This window comes from Vulpes lagopus, chromosome 3, assembly GCF_018345385.1.
Source record: "Vulpes lagopus strain Blue_001 chromosome 3, ASM1834538v1, whole genome shotgun sequence".
In the NCBI taxonomy this organism is placed as follows: domain Eukaryota; kingdom Metazoa; phylum Chordata; class Mammalia; order Carnivora; family Canidae; genus Vulpes; species Vulpes lagopus.
Window position 1 is genome coordinate 68,021,483 of NC_054826.1, and position 14,695 is coordinate 68,036,177.

The 14,695-nt window shown below is 42.0% G+C and overlaps 1 protein-coding gene across 1 annotated transcript in view; it reads right to left on the reverse strand.

Annotated features, from left to right (window-relative positions):
* Positions 1-895: 895 nt before the first annotated feature.
* Positions 896-14,695, reverse strand: part of HKDC1 (hexokinase domain containing 1) — a 40,519-nt gene continuing 26,719 nt past the window's right edge. Inside the window, exons 13-18 of the mRNA XM_041747121.1 lie at positions 11,712-11,807; positions 11,456-11,555; positions 9,778-9,961; positions 7,457-7,612; positions 3,101-3,334; positions 896-1,837 (exon numbers count right to left, since the gene is read on the reverse strand). Of these exons, the coding sequence (XP_041603055.1) occupies positions 1,690-1,837; positions 3,101-3,334; positions 7,457-7,612; positions 9,778-9,961; positions 11,456-11,555; positions 11,712-11,807 (918 nt within the window). The 3' untranslated portion in view covers positions 896-1,689. The remainder of the gene's footprint in view (positions 1,838-3,100; positions 3,335-7,456; positions 7,613-9,777; positions 9,962-11,455; positions 11,556-11,711; positions 11,808-14,695) is intronic.

The window sequence follows — 14,695 nt, forward strand, 5'->3', positions numbered from 1 at the left end:
CAACAGTATCTCTCTACATGCTTACAGAATGTACAAAAAACTATTTCCTAGGGAACCTCAGCTCTTCATCTGCCCCCAGCCCCAGCCAGTCCCTCTCTTAGGCTCCCTGAGCCTCCTCCATTCTGTCTGTCTAAACATCCTGCTTCAACAAATGGTGACAATTATCACAAGGAATTAAGTACATAAATCAAAATAAAATTAATCTGGGTGATCTGGGATATTATTCTTTTCACTCTGTAGCCCATGATAATGGCCTCTACTTTTTTCCAAAGAAAATTTCTTGGAACACTTCATTTTTCAATCATGCCTCCATCCAGTAAGTGTTTAATAAGAAACAGCATAGTCCTGGGTTCACTGGAGCAACACAAAAATGCATTTAACAAAGGGCTTTCAGTCTATTAGGCCAGAGGAGAAACACAGGTAAACTCTGTGACAAGGTCGGAAGTCACAGGTGGTTTGGGTTAATGGGATGGGTGGATAGAGAAAAAGAGAGGACATTCACTGGGGAAATGGTCGGGGACAGCCCAATTCCACTTAGTTCTGGAGGGGTAGAAGGCAGGCTAATGGGCATGTGGGGAGGGCTGAGTTCCAGCGACATAGAAGTCAGCTTGGAAGTCAAAAGGACCTCCAGTCAACTTTAGCTGTTCAAAAGCAAGAGCTATAGGATCATGAGGTAAATGCCTAGTCATGGAGAGTATTTGCTCAAATGAGATTTGGATAAACTGGTAAGGTATTAGAGAAGATACTCCACATATTTCCCCTTGCTGTTGGGAAGAACTTTGGCTAGAGTGATCCCTCAGAAACTTCTGTGTCCCTTAATCCACTAGCAGAGCATGAAGTCAGCAAGCAAGCCTCCCAAATGAAATATTGATACCTCATGCAAAGATTCTTAGGAAATCAAATATTTTTTATTCAATTACTGGATTTCGTATACCTAACAGTCCTTAAAACAACTATCCACAGCAGCCACACGAACCACGTGTAAAATGAAAGCAGGTGCCCCAAACAGCACCCCTCCCCATCACACACACATACTGAAAAACAAAATCTCACAGGTGCTTACATAACTCACTTTAAGCATGAAAAGATTCTTGCAGGGCTGCCTGGCAACCAACCCTTCTTCATCTTGGGGCCGATAGTCCAAAGTCTTTGTTGTCTTTTCATGTTCTAAGTCAGGGTGATGTGGTATGGACAAGTTAGAGTAGATCTCCAGTTTATTACATGAGTCTCTATCTTTCTCAAATGTGGAGTCACAAGAGAGGACCCAACCTACTACAAGCAATGGCTAAAGCATCCCAGTGGGGAGCTCAGCCAGCCAGGCCACGTGGGCAGATTGTGTATATGTTTCCAAGTCCAACAGCCACAGGACCAAAAGCCATAGAGAATGAACAGCCCAGGCCTCAACCGAACAATTTGCTAAAAGCGGAATCTCTCGGGTCCAATTGCTTTGATTTTACAAATTAGCCCATCTTTGGCCCAAATATGCCAACCAGAGATGTCATTTAATGCCCCTGAAAACCACATTGAGTAACAAAATGCTAAGAGTACCCAAGAACACGGGGTTTTCTTTCGGCCATTCAGAATGTGAAGTCAGCTAGAAGCTTGCCTGTTGGTCCCTGACCAACTCATCTGCCGGAGGAAAGGCTGGTTGGTATCCAAGGCACGTCCGGCCCAACCCCAAGGGAGTTCCTAGTTCTCCTTCTGTGCCTGCTGTAACCTCTTGGCCACAGCAGTGATCAGAGCGGCTCCCTTTCCACTCCCATCTTCTGACAGCATGAGCGTCACATCACATCGAGGTGCTAGTTCTTTCACGGTTCCCTGCAATATCCGAGAAAAGCTATAAAGAGAGAGAGAGAGAAGCATCATCACCATTTACATATGGGACTAACATATTTCTGAATGATTCCAATCTGGTTTGCTCCTTCCGGCTTGCTTCTTAAGACTCTAGAAGAGCTTCCTAAACTGCTTCCTAAATAGCTGTTTTAATTGTACCTTTTATTGAGCAACTACAAATGCCAGAGACTATACTAGGTGTTTTACATACATAATATACATACAGTCAAAGTGTAATAAACAACAGCTTAAAAACAATTATTAGTGAATCCCTTGGGTGGCTCAGTTGGCTCAGGTCATGGTCTCAAGGTCATGAGATCAAGCCCCCATCAGGCTCTGCACTCAGTACAGAGTCTGTTTGTCCCTCTCGCTCCCCCTTGGCTCATCCCCCTACTGGCTTGCTCTCTCGCTCACTCTTAAATAAATAAAATATTTTTAAAAACAAAAAAGAAATGATCATGTGGCTTTTGTGCCTTGGTCAAGTCTTGGTTTAAGAAGAAGCTTATAGGAACCACATCAAAAATAAGTTATTCCAAAGGGAAAAACAAGAAAAGACACAGTCCATTCTTTTGGATAGTCATCTGCACAAGAGCTAACGATTAAGGATTACAATAACAGGATGTTCATGTATGTGTTTCAGTATGACTGAAATTTTTATAAGCTTGTTAATATTTTTCCTCTTCACCAAAACAAAATGTTAAATATTAAATAAAAATAATAGCTTTCAAAAAATAACAATAGCTTTAATCATTGACTTTTTTGTGATGTGCCATGCACTCTATAGATACTGTTTAACTGAATCCTCATGACAACTTCTGAGGTAGGTAAGATCTTTGTCATCATTTTATAGATTTCGAACTGAGGCTCAAAGAAGGTAAGAAACTAGCCCTAGGTCTCACAGCTTCTAAGTGGTGGAGCCAGAATTCAAAGTCACATTAATCCTTCTGTCTACTGACTCTGAGCTAAGAAAGTTATAACCAGTTCATACTTGACAAATGCTCTGTGCTGTGCAAAATATTCAGTTCGCATTACTTCCCCGTGAGGTCAGGTGTGAATACATTACTAATAATCACTTGTATTCATTGCCCTGTGAGGCAGAGATTATTACTGCCTAGAGAAACATGGCTTTCAGAGAGGACGGCCAACACTCCTACATGCTGACCACTCAGAAACAGAGCCCCAAGGGCTCACATCTTATCTGTTAGATTCAATGGGATCCATATTTGGCCTTGGAGCCCTCCCATTCCCACCTCTCTGGGGCACTCACTGTGGGTGCAGCTTGTACAGGGTGCCATCCACTCCCACAGTGATCTTCAGGTATTCAAGCCCCTGGTCTTCCCTCTTCTTCTCCACGACAGCAGCCAGGCCTGCACCGTAGAGCTGGGCCGCCCGCCGGGACACAGCTCCGCACACCTCCTTCACCACAATGCTGTCCTCACATGTGCTGTCTAGGCCAAGCTGTTGCAGGATACTCCTGACCTGGAGGAGGGCTAGCCGATCGCTGCAGGCAAGCAGAGCGGGACATCAGAACCTGGGGCCCTGGAACCTGCTCAGCATGGCTCACAGTACCCCCTATCCTCAGAAGCCTTAGGAGGAAGGAGGAAAAGATGATCCAGGCAACAAGTTAGAGCAGAATGCCAAAGAAGCCAGGACTCAAGAAAGCCTGACACCCACCCCTGGAAGTCCCACCATCTTTAAAAATGAAAGTATGAGGACCGTTAGTGTTAGGCATGTACAAATTTATTATCTCACTAGAAACTATTATTAGATTTGGCAACCAACACATCAGGTGTGCATTTTCAGGAGAGGAATCTGAGGTTCAGAATGCTAGAGACTTACCCACAGACAGCAGAGAGCAGGGACCCAAGCACACGCCTTCTTACACCAAGTACCTCCACCTCCCCCACTGAGCAGGCCAGCTCTCCCTGCTCTGGCCCCATTCAACTAGAAGCCAACTTTCCTTCTATTTAGCTTCTTCTGATTTTCTGCTTTCTCTTCCCAGCTAGACTACATGCTCTTTGAGAGTAAGGCTGTATTCTCAACAGTAGCCAACATAGGGCTGTGTGCACTCAATGGGGAAGTGAATATAACAATGTACAATCAGCCCCTTAGTGAGCAGGAACCAGCCCCTGGAACCACAAGCACATGAGCACATGGCAGAGGAGCACCGGTCATGGATACAGGCTGGCCTCGAGTCTAGACACTCATCTCATGGTGAACTCTCAGGCTCTGACTCCTAAGTGAAACAATGTAAAATTATATCCCTGGCTGTCTCAGGGAATATTTAGGGAAGAAGAATGTTATCAGGGAGAAAAACTGTGGGATGTCTCTGTGGCTTAGCGGTTGGGCATCTGCCTTTGGCCCAAGGCGTGATCCCGGGTACAGGGATCAAGTCCCACATTGGGCTCCCTGCGGGGAGCCTGCTTCTCCCTCTGCCTGTGTCTCTGCCTCTCTCTGTGTGTCTCTCATGAATAAATAAAATCTTAAAAAAAAAAAAAAAGGGAGAAAAACTGAGAAATAACCTGTTGGCTAGATAGAGGATTCATCAGGTAAGTAAACAGTGGTGTAGTCAGATAATGGAATCCTTTATAGACCCTAAGATGAGTTTGCATGAGAATATTTAATGCTATGGCAAATATTCATTATGTAGTAAGTGAAAAAATAGATTATAAAACAATATGTGCCATATGATCTTGGTTTTTATTTTTGTTTTGGGGTTTTTTTTGTATTTTTTTATTGGAGTTCTATTGGTTTTTATTTTTGAATGTTTGTCTTTGTTAAGAAAAAAAATCAGAACAGAAGGAAATCTATTCAGATACTGGTAGGATTACCAGTAGTTACTACTTTCTTCTTTTTGCTTGTTTTGTTTTGTTTTGTTTTAATTTAATTCATCTCTACACCCAACATGGGGCTCAAACTCATGACCTGGAGATCAAGAGTCACATGCTCTTTGACTGAGCCAGCCTTGTGCCCCTTCCTTTTGCTTATGAATGAGTAATATTTGTATAGGACGAAAAAAAAAGTGGATTTTTTTTCAGTGTGTAAGATAATAAAACCTGAAATTCCTTCCACAGTCTATCCTGTCACAGTTTACCTAGTTCTTACACATACATTGCCTTAGTTGACCCTGGGGTTGATCACTAGGGTTAAGCAGTAGACCATTTATCTTCTATAAGGAAAGAAATTGTTGTCCATAGAGGTAAAGCAACTTGCCTCAAGCATAAGCCATCTTAAACTCAAGCTCGGAGACTGTAAATCCAGTATTCCCCCCGGCAATCCCTGTTGAATCCATTGGACAATGTGCTTTGAAATGGGACACAGTCAGCATAGCACTTACCATTCCCAACTGGCACTACATTGGATATGATTTTCTTTTTATTCCATAAAGTTTAAAAATAAATAAGATACCTAGAAACAGGAAATCAAAGCATCCAAAGCAGATATCTTTTGTGTAGCAGAAGTAAAGACTTCTGGAGGCATATAGGTTCTGCTAACTTTCTCTTGTCCAAAAACATCCTCCTTTGTATTCAGCGGGGAAAAAAAGCAAGGCAAACATGGTCAATCTGCTCATCTCTCATACATGAGGAAGAAACCATTTGCTTTGCCCCCACAGCAAAAGAGGATCCCTCTGGTCATCAAATGTGATGATTATTAAATTACACTTTTGAATCCAATGGGTTGAAGCCAGACAAAAAAAAAGGATGCTGGATATTTGCTTATCAACCCTTCAAAAACACAAAATTGCTGCTGCTGCTACTGAATCTATCACCATCTCCTTAGACAGCAAGATCTACTCTGCAAAAGTCCATCTGATTTCTCTCATTAAATACACTGCTTTCGGTTTTAAAGAGTTTTCCTTTTTTCTCAAAGTGATTTCTGGCTCCTGGCATCAAGCCATAGAGACCAGTAAAATTAAATGAATGAATGCAAATTGACAGAAATTCCAAATACAAAGTCTCTGATAGGAACCAGTGCTGGTAGGAAAAGCAGTGAAACTGACACATTTGTGGTGATGGAAACTGGAACTATCTTTTTAAAAGAGTGTCCATAGGGAAATGCTTCTACTTCTAAGGAAATAATTTGTGAGATGCAAAGGAAAACACAAAAAGAATAATTATGGTGTTACTGAGAATTGCAGAAATTCATAAATTATAAGCTAGACATCTTATACTAACGGGAAAGTTTAGCAAATTACAGTATAGCAATATAACATAACATTACACAGCCATTTAAAATGATAATGCTACCAAAGAGTCGAGATGGGTAAATTTCTCTTTCTAGAAGTATTCCAGCTAAAAAATGCAGGAGTGTTAGCATTAACCTGGCATTGTTTTACAATCACAGATGGAGGCAATGAGCATCAATGACTGCTAACATCATAAAAGACAGACAGTTCAATGCCACCTATGAAATATTCTTGTCCAAACTTCAACACTGAATCTAACCAGGCATCTGGGTCTTCCTCTGAGTTTGCAAGAAATACAAGGGAGAGGAAAATGCTAAATGCTATAACCAGCAAAATCTAGAACACAGGAAACTTCTAGGATAAAATGACAGTTTCTTCATCAAATGTATCCCAAAGGGCAACAAGAGGAGAAGTCTATACATTAAAAGAGATTTTTAAAAGACATATCACCAAATGCGTGGAATGGACCTTGTTTGGATATTGTTACAAACAAATGAACTGTAAAAAACATATTTTTAGGCAATCTGGAAAATAGAAACACTGGCAGGATATTTTGAGATTAAGGTTTATCATTAACTATTTTAGGTGTGGTGATGAAAATATGTTCATTTTTTATTGTTTTTGAGGATTTTTTGGGGTTTTTTTTCAAATTTTTATTTAAATTCTAGTTAACATATAGTGTAATAATATTGGTTTCAGGAGTAGAGGGTTATTTTTTTTAAAGAAATAATACTTTAGCAATACAACTTAAAATATTTATAGATACACTGACACAAAATGTGAGATTTGTTTCAAATTAATCCAATTTGGGGGTGGGGAAAGCAGGAGTATATTGACGGACCGAGTTTGGCCACAAGTTGACCATTGTTGAAGGTGGTGATGCAAACGTTAGATTCATTTTACCATTCCCTCTACTCCTATATATGCTTAAGAAAAAAAAAAAACCTCGGAATTGTAACTGAAAATTATCATGTTCAAACACTAAATAAACAATATGCAGAATGATATGTGTGGTATGATTGCAATTATGAAAATATGTTTACACACATTTAAAAACTTGAAAGGGAATATACAAAAATCGAAACAACTATATTTAATCCTGAGCTTATGGGTTATTTTTTAAGAGAGTTTTCTTTCATATTACGGACACATCATCTTTTTAGGAACAAAGAAGGATCATTTTTTAGCCTCAGCTAACTGCTTTGTAACACTTTAGGCACCTGAGGGCCCAGGAACACAGCTGGCCCTTTGGCTGTGTGCTGTGGTCCTGATGCAGCTAGAGAGACAGAGCAACTCTAGGAGGAAACCCTTTACCCAGTCAGGTCCTTTACTGGTTTTATTTCTAAATCTCAAGTCTGCTGCTGGACCCCCACTTTACAGCAGCACATCCCAATCAGGGCCTCCCACACTGAGCTGGTGAACTTGATCACACATCACCTTTCAATCTGAGACAGGAATTTGGTTTCAAAGATGCCCCTGGTCCGGAGACGCTCTGAAATCTGCCCACGGAAGAGAAGACCCTGCTTGGTCAGGTCAATCAGGATCTGCCGCACAATTTCCCCCAGATACATCCCGCTGGTCATCTTCTCATATCTGTTTAGAGAACAGAGATAAGATCGGTAACAGTAGGAAAATCAACACTGGTAAGTGGTTTACCAAAGGACCATGGGTCTGGGTATGGAAGGTATGCCACCGGCATCCAACAACAACCTGGTTTGGAGTGGTTCAGAGTGGGCAGTAGACCTAGAGAAATGCAATGCAGAGGTCTACATGAAGTGAGAAAGCCAGTCTTTGGAGCCCTGTTGACCAGGAAGAAGCTAGGTCCCAGAAATGCCCCATACTAGCTGTAGGAACAAACATTGTAAGCCATCATCTATAAAACAGGGAGCAAAATCCTGACCCCACAAAAGTATTGGGATGCCAGCATCTAGTACACAGCAGGCACTAAGTGAAATCAAGTCCCTTTCTAGGTTCCAAAGCCAGTTCTCCTTGTCTTTGTGTTATAAATCTCGTTGACTAGATTCTCCTTGGCTTTGTATTTGAAGAAATCTGTTCCATTTGAGATTCTGCTCCATGAAATAATATACTTACACTGCACACACCAGGGGTTCTTTAAAAATTTGGAAGGAAGCCAAGCCACCCTTTCTACCAGGTTATGAGCTCTATGAGGGAAGGATCAAGAGGAAAAGGGGCTTTGTAACCAACAGGTACTGACCAGGCACTCTGCATAGGCCTGTATGACAGTGTCAGTAACAATGACAAGTTGGACTGCCACTGCCTTCAGGGTCAAGTGGAAGCTGTGCCTGAGACTTGTGTACTGGACTTTTATTTGCTTCACTGCTCAGGACCTCCTCAGTCTAAGGAACCAACACTCAGGCAATGGTGACAGCAAAGCAGATTCAAATGGGCTGCCCCCATTAAACTCTCACTCTAAAAATGTGAGCCTCCAGTGGATTCAGATACAAAAGTAAGTCAGAAGACACTTGCCCTTGGAGAAGAGCCATGATTACTTGAATGTCCCAACTTGGGATTCAGAGATAAGGTTCCTTCTTTTTGGAGCAACCCCTGGTTCAGCTGGGCTTCCCACAACTCACCTTCCTGCCATCCACAAAGACTAGTGCCAGGGCAGCCCAGATCCTGGAGACTCAGGATCGAGTCCCACGTCAGGCTCCCTGCATGGAACCTGCTTCTCCCTCTGTCTGTGTGTCTCTGCGCCTCTCTCTCTCTCTCTCTCTCTCTCTCTCTGTGTGTGTGTGTGTGTGTGTGTGTGTCTCATGAATAAATAAGTAAAATCTTAAAAAAAAAAAAAAAGACTAGTGCCAAAGGAAGACCAAGGACTATTAAGGCTGGTCCTGGCCTTGCCCGAGTATCTTCCTGAACAGGGTACTCGGGTTCAGTTATCAAGCATCTGTGGCCTACATATCTCATTACATTTCCTATCTGTTTAACTTCTGCACTGGGATGTCATCATCATGATAAATCTATGTTTTCATTTTATTTTATGTATTGAGACATTGAGTTTCATTGTGACAAAGTCCATATACCCTGAGACTAAAACATTTATAATCTAGTCCTTTATAGAAAAAGTTTGACAACACCTGCTGTCACAGATGGGCCTGGTTTCATTATCAATTCCTAGCATGCTATCCCTTTCTCTTTTACTCAAGAAGCTAGATGAGAACACAAGTGAAAATGTACTCAATTTTTTAAAAAAGAATCATTCATTGTTTTCACTATTTTTAATATGGCTAGACATTGGAATCTACCTCCCAAGTGATTGTAACCCATGGTGGGATATGACATCATGATTGAGAACCAGTACTCCCATCCATCACCTGCTGCCAGTTCCCCACCCCCTGGTAGCTAGCTTTGGAAAGGCTGAGGATCTTGATTTCTAAACTGGATCTAGCAGAAGCCCATCATGAGAGGACTCACTAAGTCAGTGTGCCCCTGTTCTGTGACACTTGGCCCACAGTGAATGGACTTTGGGACAGTCTCTGAATCACTTCCAAAGCCACCAGTAGATCTTATGGTACCTTATGGTAATCAGAAAAAAGCACCCCTTCTTTCTCCTTGCTGGAAACTTGTCCTATATTTTGCTTTTGTTCCAATAAGACACTTCACTGACCTCCGATGAAGAGTTGTAATAAAAATACAAAGCTATAGCATCTTTGAGGCAAATATAGTATCCCCCACCCCGGTCTGATAAAGTCATACACTGCACAATCTACATTAATATACACATCCACCCTCCTCACCTCTGTTTGCCAGGGTTCAAGGACCCCTCATCCACCTTCTCATCATATTGGGTCCGGATGTCATCTATGCAGCCATTATCTCCAAATCCTCCCCACTCGGTGTTAATGCACATCTTCCCTTCGTCCCCTTCCACCAGTTCGATGTTCCTCATCTCTTCCATATAGCACATGTTGCTGCCTGTTCCTAAAAGAAATCATAAAAGGACTTTAGTCTTCAAAAGATATCACCAGGTCCTAAAGAGGCAGAGTAGTGCTGGAGAGGAACTTAGGCTTGGAGTCAGATACGACTGGCTGTAAATTCCAGCTTTAACTAGGTGACTATAGAGACAAGTATCTCATCTTTAACTAGGTGACTATAAAGACAAGTATCTCATCTTTAACTAGGTGACTGACTATAGAGACAAGTATCTCATCTTTAGAGGTCCAATTTCTTCATCTGTAAAAAGGAAATAATACCTGCCTTATAGATTTGTTAAAAAGAAAACAATGATATGATGTTCACAAGATCCCTCCACCTAGCAAATGGTGCCTGAGAAAACACCATTCTCCTCCTCCTCACCACCATCGCATTACATCATCATCACATCATCATCCTCATCATTTACTATTAGGCTATAGGTACACAAAGTGAGCTCCCAAGTAGTCACAGCAGCCCGAGCTAAAAGGGATCATGAGGAATTATCCAGCCTCGGGAGAAGTAAACATTGGCGTCCATAGGCCACCTACTTTGTCCTTTGCCCCGACCTTATCTCAGAACTATCCTTGGTACAGCAGTGCAGACACCTATTATATTCAAACAAGTCTCACCCCCTTGCCTTCCTAATTCTCGCCTGACCTCTCCCACAGATGAGGAAACTCAAATCTAGACAAAGTAACCTGTCCATAGTCATAAAATGGGTAAGACTTACAGTGAGATGAAACTTCTTAGCTGGCATTGGAGGCATCTCACTATATCCCCATCTCCTTGTTCTACCCACTGCTCACCTTCAGGAAGCCTAGACAGACAGCTAGAACAATTTTTCCAGGTTCTGTCATTACTAACTTGTGCCGGTCACTTGGAATGCCTATTGTCTCCATCTTTACCTGTTCAAATCCCATCCATCCCCTCATCAATGAGAGAGTCAACTCCCTGAAATCCACTCTTGCCCTTAATCACTGCCAGACTTCTCCCAAAGCCCCCTCAAATGGCTAAATCATGTGTCAGGCCACTCCCTTCTCTTCTAGGTTCTTTCCAACTCTTCCCCATCATGTGCACCCATGGCCAGAAGAGGTCTGCTAACAGAGGAGGTATACACTGGAGCTGCATGAAAATCAGACCCAAGCCAACAGTGGTCTCTTTCTACCCTGGATAATCTGCCCCTAATTTGGAAATCTCCTCTTTCTATGTCATTCTCCTTCCTCAACAAAAGGACAACATTGGCTTAGGACCCTTAAGGAGAAAGATATTAAGTAAACATTTAGAAATTAGGAGACCTGAAATCCTAATCTTTTTTTTTTTTTCTGAAATCATAATCTTAACTTCAATCTCTGTCTTGGATAAAGTTGGCTTTAGAGCCTCTGTGTAATGGAAAAATGTTCCACCCAACCCCTCCCCCACCCCCAGTCCTGCACTATGTTAAAAGGAAACCACCAAAAGATCAGATGAGAGCAGTCTAATGGGACATGCCTGACCTCTTACCTGCAATCAGGCCTATCTCACAATTAGGATCTTCATGGCCACAGGTCATCATGGTCCCCACTGTATCATTCACAACTGCAACTATGTCTAAGTCAAACTCCTGCAAAGGAAGCAGCCATGCCAAATAGGCTCAGGAGGGGCATATCAACCCAAAGTGCATGGAGGCCAGAGTCATGGGGCTGGGCACAGGATGTCAGAGCAAAGGGGCCTGGGAGAAGGGGCAAGGTCAGGCATGAGCCTCAACACCATAACATACATTTCTCCTCTTGATGGCTTCCCTGAGCATGTCCACCACATCTTCCCCTTCACAATCAGTGGCCTTGAAGCCTTTGGTCCACTCAATGAGTGTTCCCTGCAAGAAAGAAGGAGAAATTCATTTGAGCAATAATTTGCCAGGACCACTACCCAACCTCATCATCAAATAGTCTGTGTCAGTAGCTAGTCAAATGTATGTGCTTTCGACTGCTCCATCTCTGCAGCCCTAACACTGGGCCCAGAGGTATCACAGAGCATGATGCCCAGACAAGGTCTGTTGCTGAGTGGAATAACTATAGCAATTCATATTCATCAAGGGTCAGCTTGTGTTCCCTGGCCATGACTGCACAGAACAAAAGCCTGGATCACAGTCAATCTATGTCTAATTCAGCCAAGGACAGATTAAGATGTGATTAAAGATAAGAGCTACAAAATGTTCATCAAAGCATGGTTCCACAGTGAAAAACTAGAGGCATCCTATCGTTCCAATATCATAGATCTATTATCTTGTGTATCAATATAGGTAATGTTAAACAGTCATAAAAAATCATGCTGTAAGAGAACATTGAATATTAGAGAAAGATGTTCACCATACACTGTAAAGTGAACATATATTAAACAAATGTAGATGGCGAATTACACTATTATTCTTTTAAAAACACGCACGCATGTACATGCACATATACATACTCATATCTAGAAAAGGTCTGGAACAATGCCCGCACCAAGAAGTTGGCAGTGGTCCTCTCTAGGTACAAGATTAAGGGTGCCTTCTGGTCTTTTCTTTTTGTGTGCCCATATTTTCTAGTTTTCCTAAAGTTAGCATGTATAATTTTTATATCAAGAAAAAGTATTTTTCATTTTTAAAAGAAAGACCAAGATGACACTATTGGCCAGATAGAGGAGTTAATCCAGTCTCAGACTCCACAGTCTAGAGCTGGGGTGAGGGGAGGGCAGGTCAAGCTGGTGCATGTAGGCCAGGAGAGCTCCTGGGATAGGTAGGAAAGGGGGCTAGCGGCTCCGGCAGCAGTGCCTCCACCCCCGTGGGCTAGATGGCCATCTCACCCTGAGGCCCTCAGCCCTGGTCTGCCTCTTTCTCTCCACAGTCCTTGGGAAGTTCAGGTCCCTTGTTCTTTCCCTGGTGGATAGATGTAGAACACTAGAGATTCTCCCCTAGTTGAAAAGTCTTTTCTTCTTAGTTGCAATTACACAAAAATCATATTTTTTAAGTCTTTTTTCTCCCTAGCCCTCAATGGCTTTGCTCCCAGCTGTCCACTTGTCTCCCCATCCCTCTCAACTGTGTATCCATGAACCTGTCAGAACTTCTGGGAGAGGTCTAGAGACCCAGTGTCCTGGGTCAGGAAGAGCAGCTGTGCCTTGGTGCTCATTGATCATTGGGGACTGTGGACAGCTGTATGTGGCTGCCTTCCCAAATGGTGTATTAATTTTTAATGGCAGCACTCATATAATGTGTAGCCCTTATAAAAAATTAAACTGTTACTGATAAGGGCCAAGTGCCTTTTAACTTCCCATTCCCCCAACTTGAGAGGTAACCTCTACTATCAGGCTAATATGATTCCCTCCAGACCTTTGTCTCTCCATTTACATATATTTTTAAATAAATAAATTTACACAGTGTATAGATGACTGTGATTTGGTTTCCCCACTTAATAACATATTTTCTAGACCTTTCCAGGTCAGTTAATACGGATCTGCCACAATCTTCCCCTGAGCAGAATAGTCCTCAAATATAATTGCATAGAAATAAAAAATACCTATGAAATATAAGTACTATTTTTATCCTCATTTTTCAAATGAGGAGACCAAGGTCCAGAGCTGTTAAATAATTTGTCCACGATCACCAAGTGAGTAAGTGGAGAAGCCAAGATTCAGTGTGCTTCGAACCCATGCTCTTAACTACTGTGCTCACTCTGTGGCCTCCCAATCAACTAGGCAATGTCTGTGAAGCACTTGGAATAGTGTCCAGCACCAAGCAAGCATGTGCCTGGTAAACGCAAATCAAGTAATTAATTCCACATGATTTCTATGCCAGAGTTTCTTTAGTCATCCTCCACTGCCATGTGAATGATTTTTAATGTTTCATTATTAAAAAGGGCTGCCATAGTGAACATATTTTTCACTCCTGCTTGGCACATGTTTGAGAAATGGAATCTTGAGAAATGGATCTTCTGGCTCTTAGCATTCTGACACATTTAATTTTAAGAGAGCTAGCCGTATTACCAGACTTGTGATCCCCTCTCTCCCCATTCTCTGAATAATTAGGGTGGGGAAGGACTGCTGTCATGTATGTTTCCATGGTGTTCTCAGAGCCCTGAAGAAATCTGTTCCAGTTCTGTACCAACCCATCAGATGAGACTCATGTGGCTCAATTTTCTCATAGGAAAAATGAAATGGGATAGAAAAGAGTGTGTTACATATAATAAGAATATTATTTATTGATTTTTTTGTTTTAATTATATATGTAGGTGTACTGTGTATTTTAGCCAAAATGGTTCAATGACACAGGTTCTGGGTCCTGGTCTCCCCAAGGGCAAAGTGAAAGAGCCTGCGCTCTCAGGCCTGTGTCCTACACTAGAACCCTCCAATGCTATTTATAGATGTGGCATCGTGGACAACTAACTTAACTTCTCTGTGCCTCTGTTTTTCTTAACTACAATGTGGCAATTAAAAATAGTGTACACACATACAATGAGCTATTATTCAGTCTTTAAAAGGAAGGAAATTCTGACACGTGTTACAATATGGACGAACCTTAAGGACATTATGCTAAGTGGAATAAGCCAGTCACAAATGGACAAATACTGTATGATTCCGGTTAGGTAGGGGAACCCAAAATAGTAAAATTCATAGAGCTGGAAAGTAGATGTTGGGGGGGATATCAGGGGTAGGGAGATGGGCAAATGCAAGTTACTATTCATGGGTATAGAGTTTCAGTTTGGGAAGATAAAAATGTTTGGAAGATGG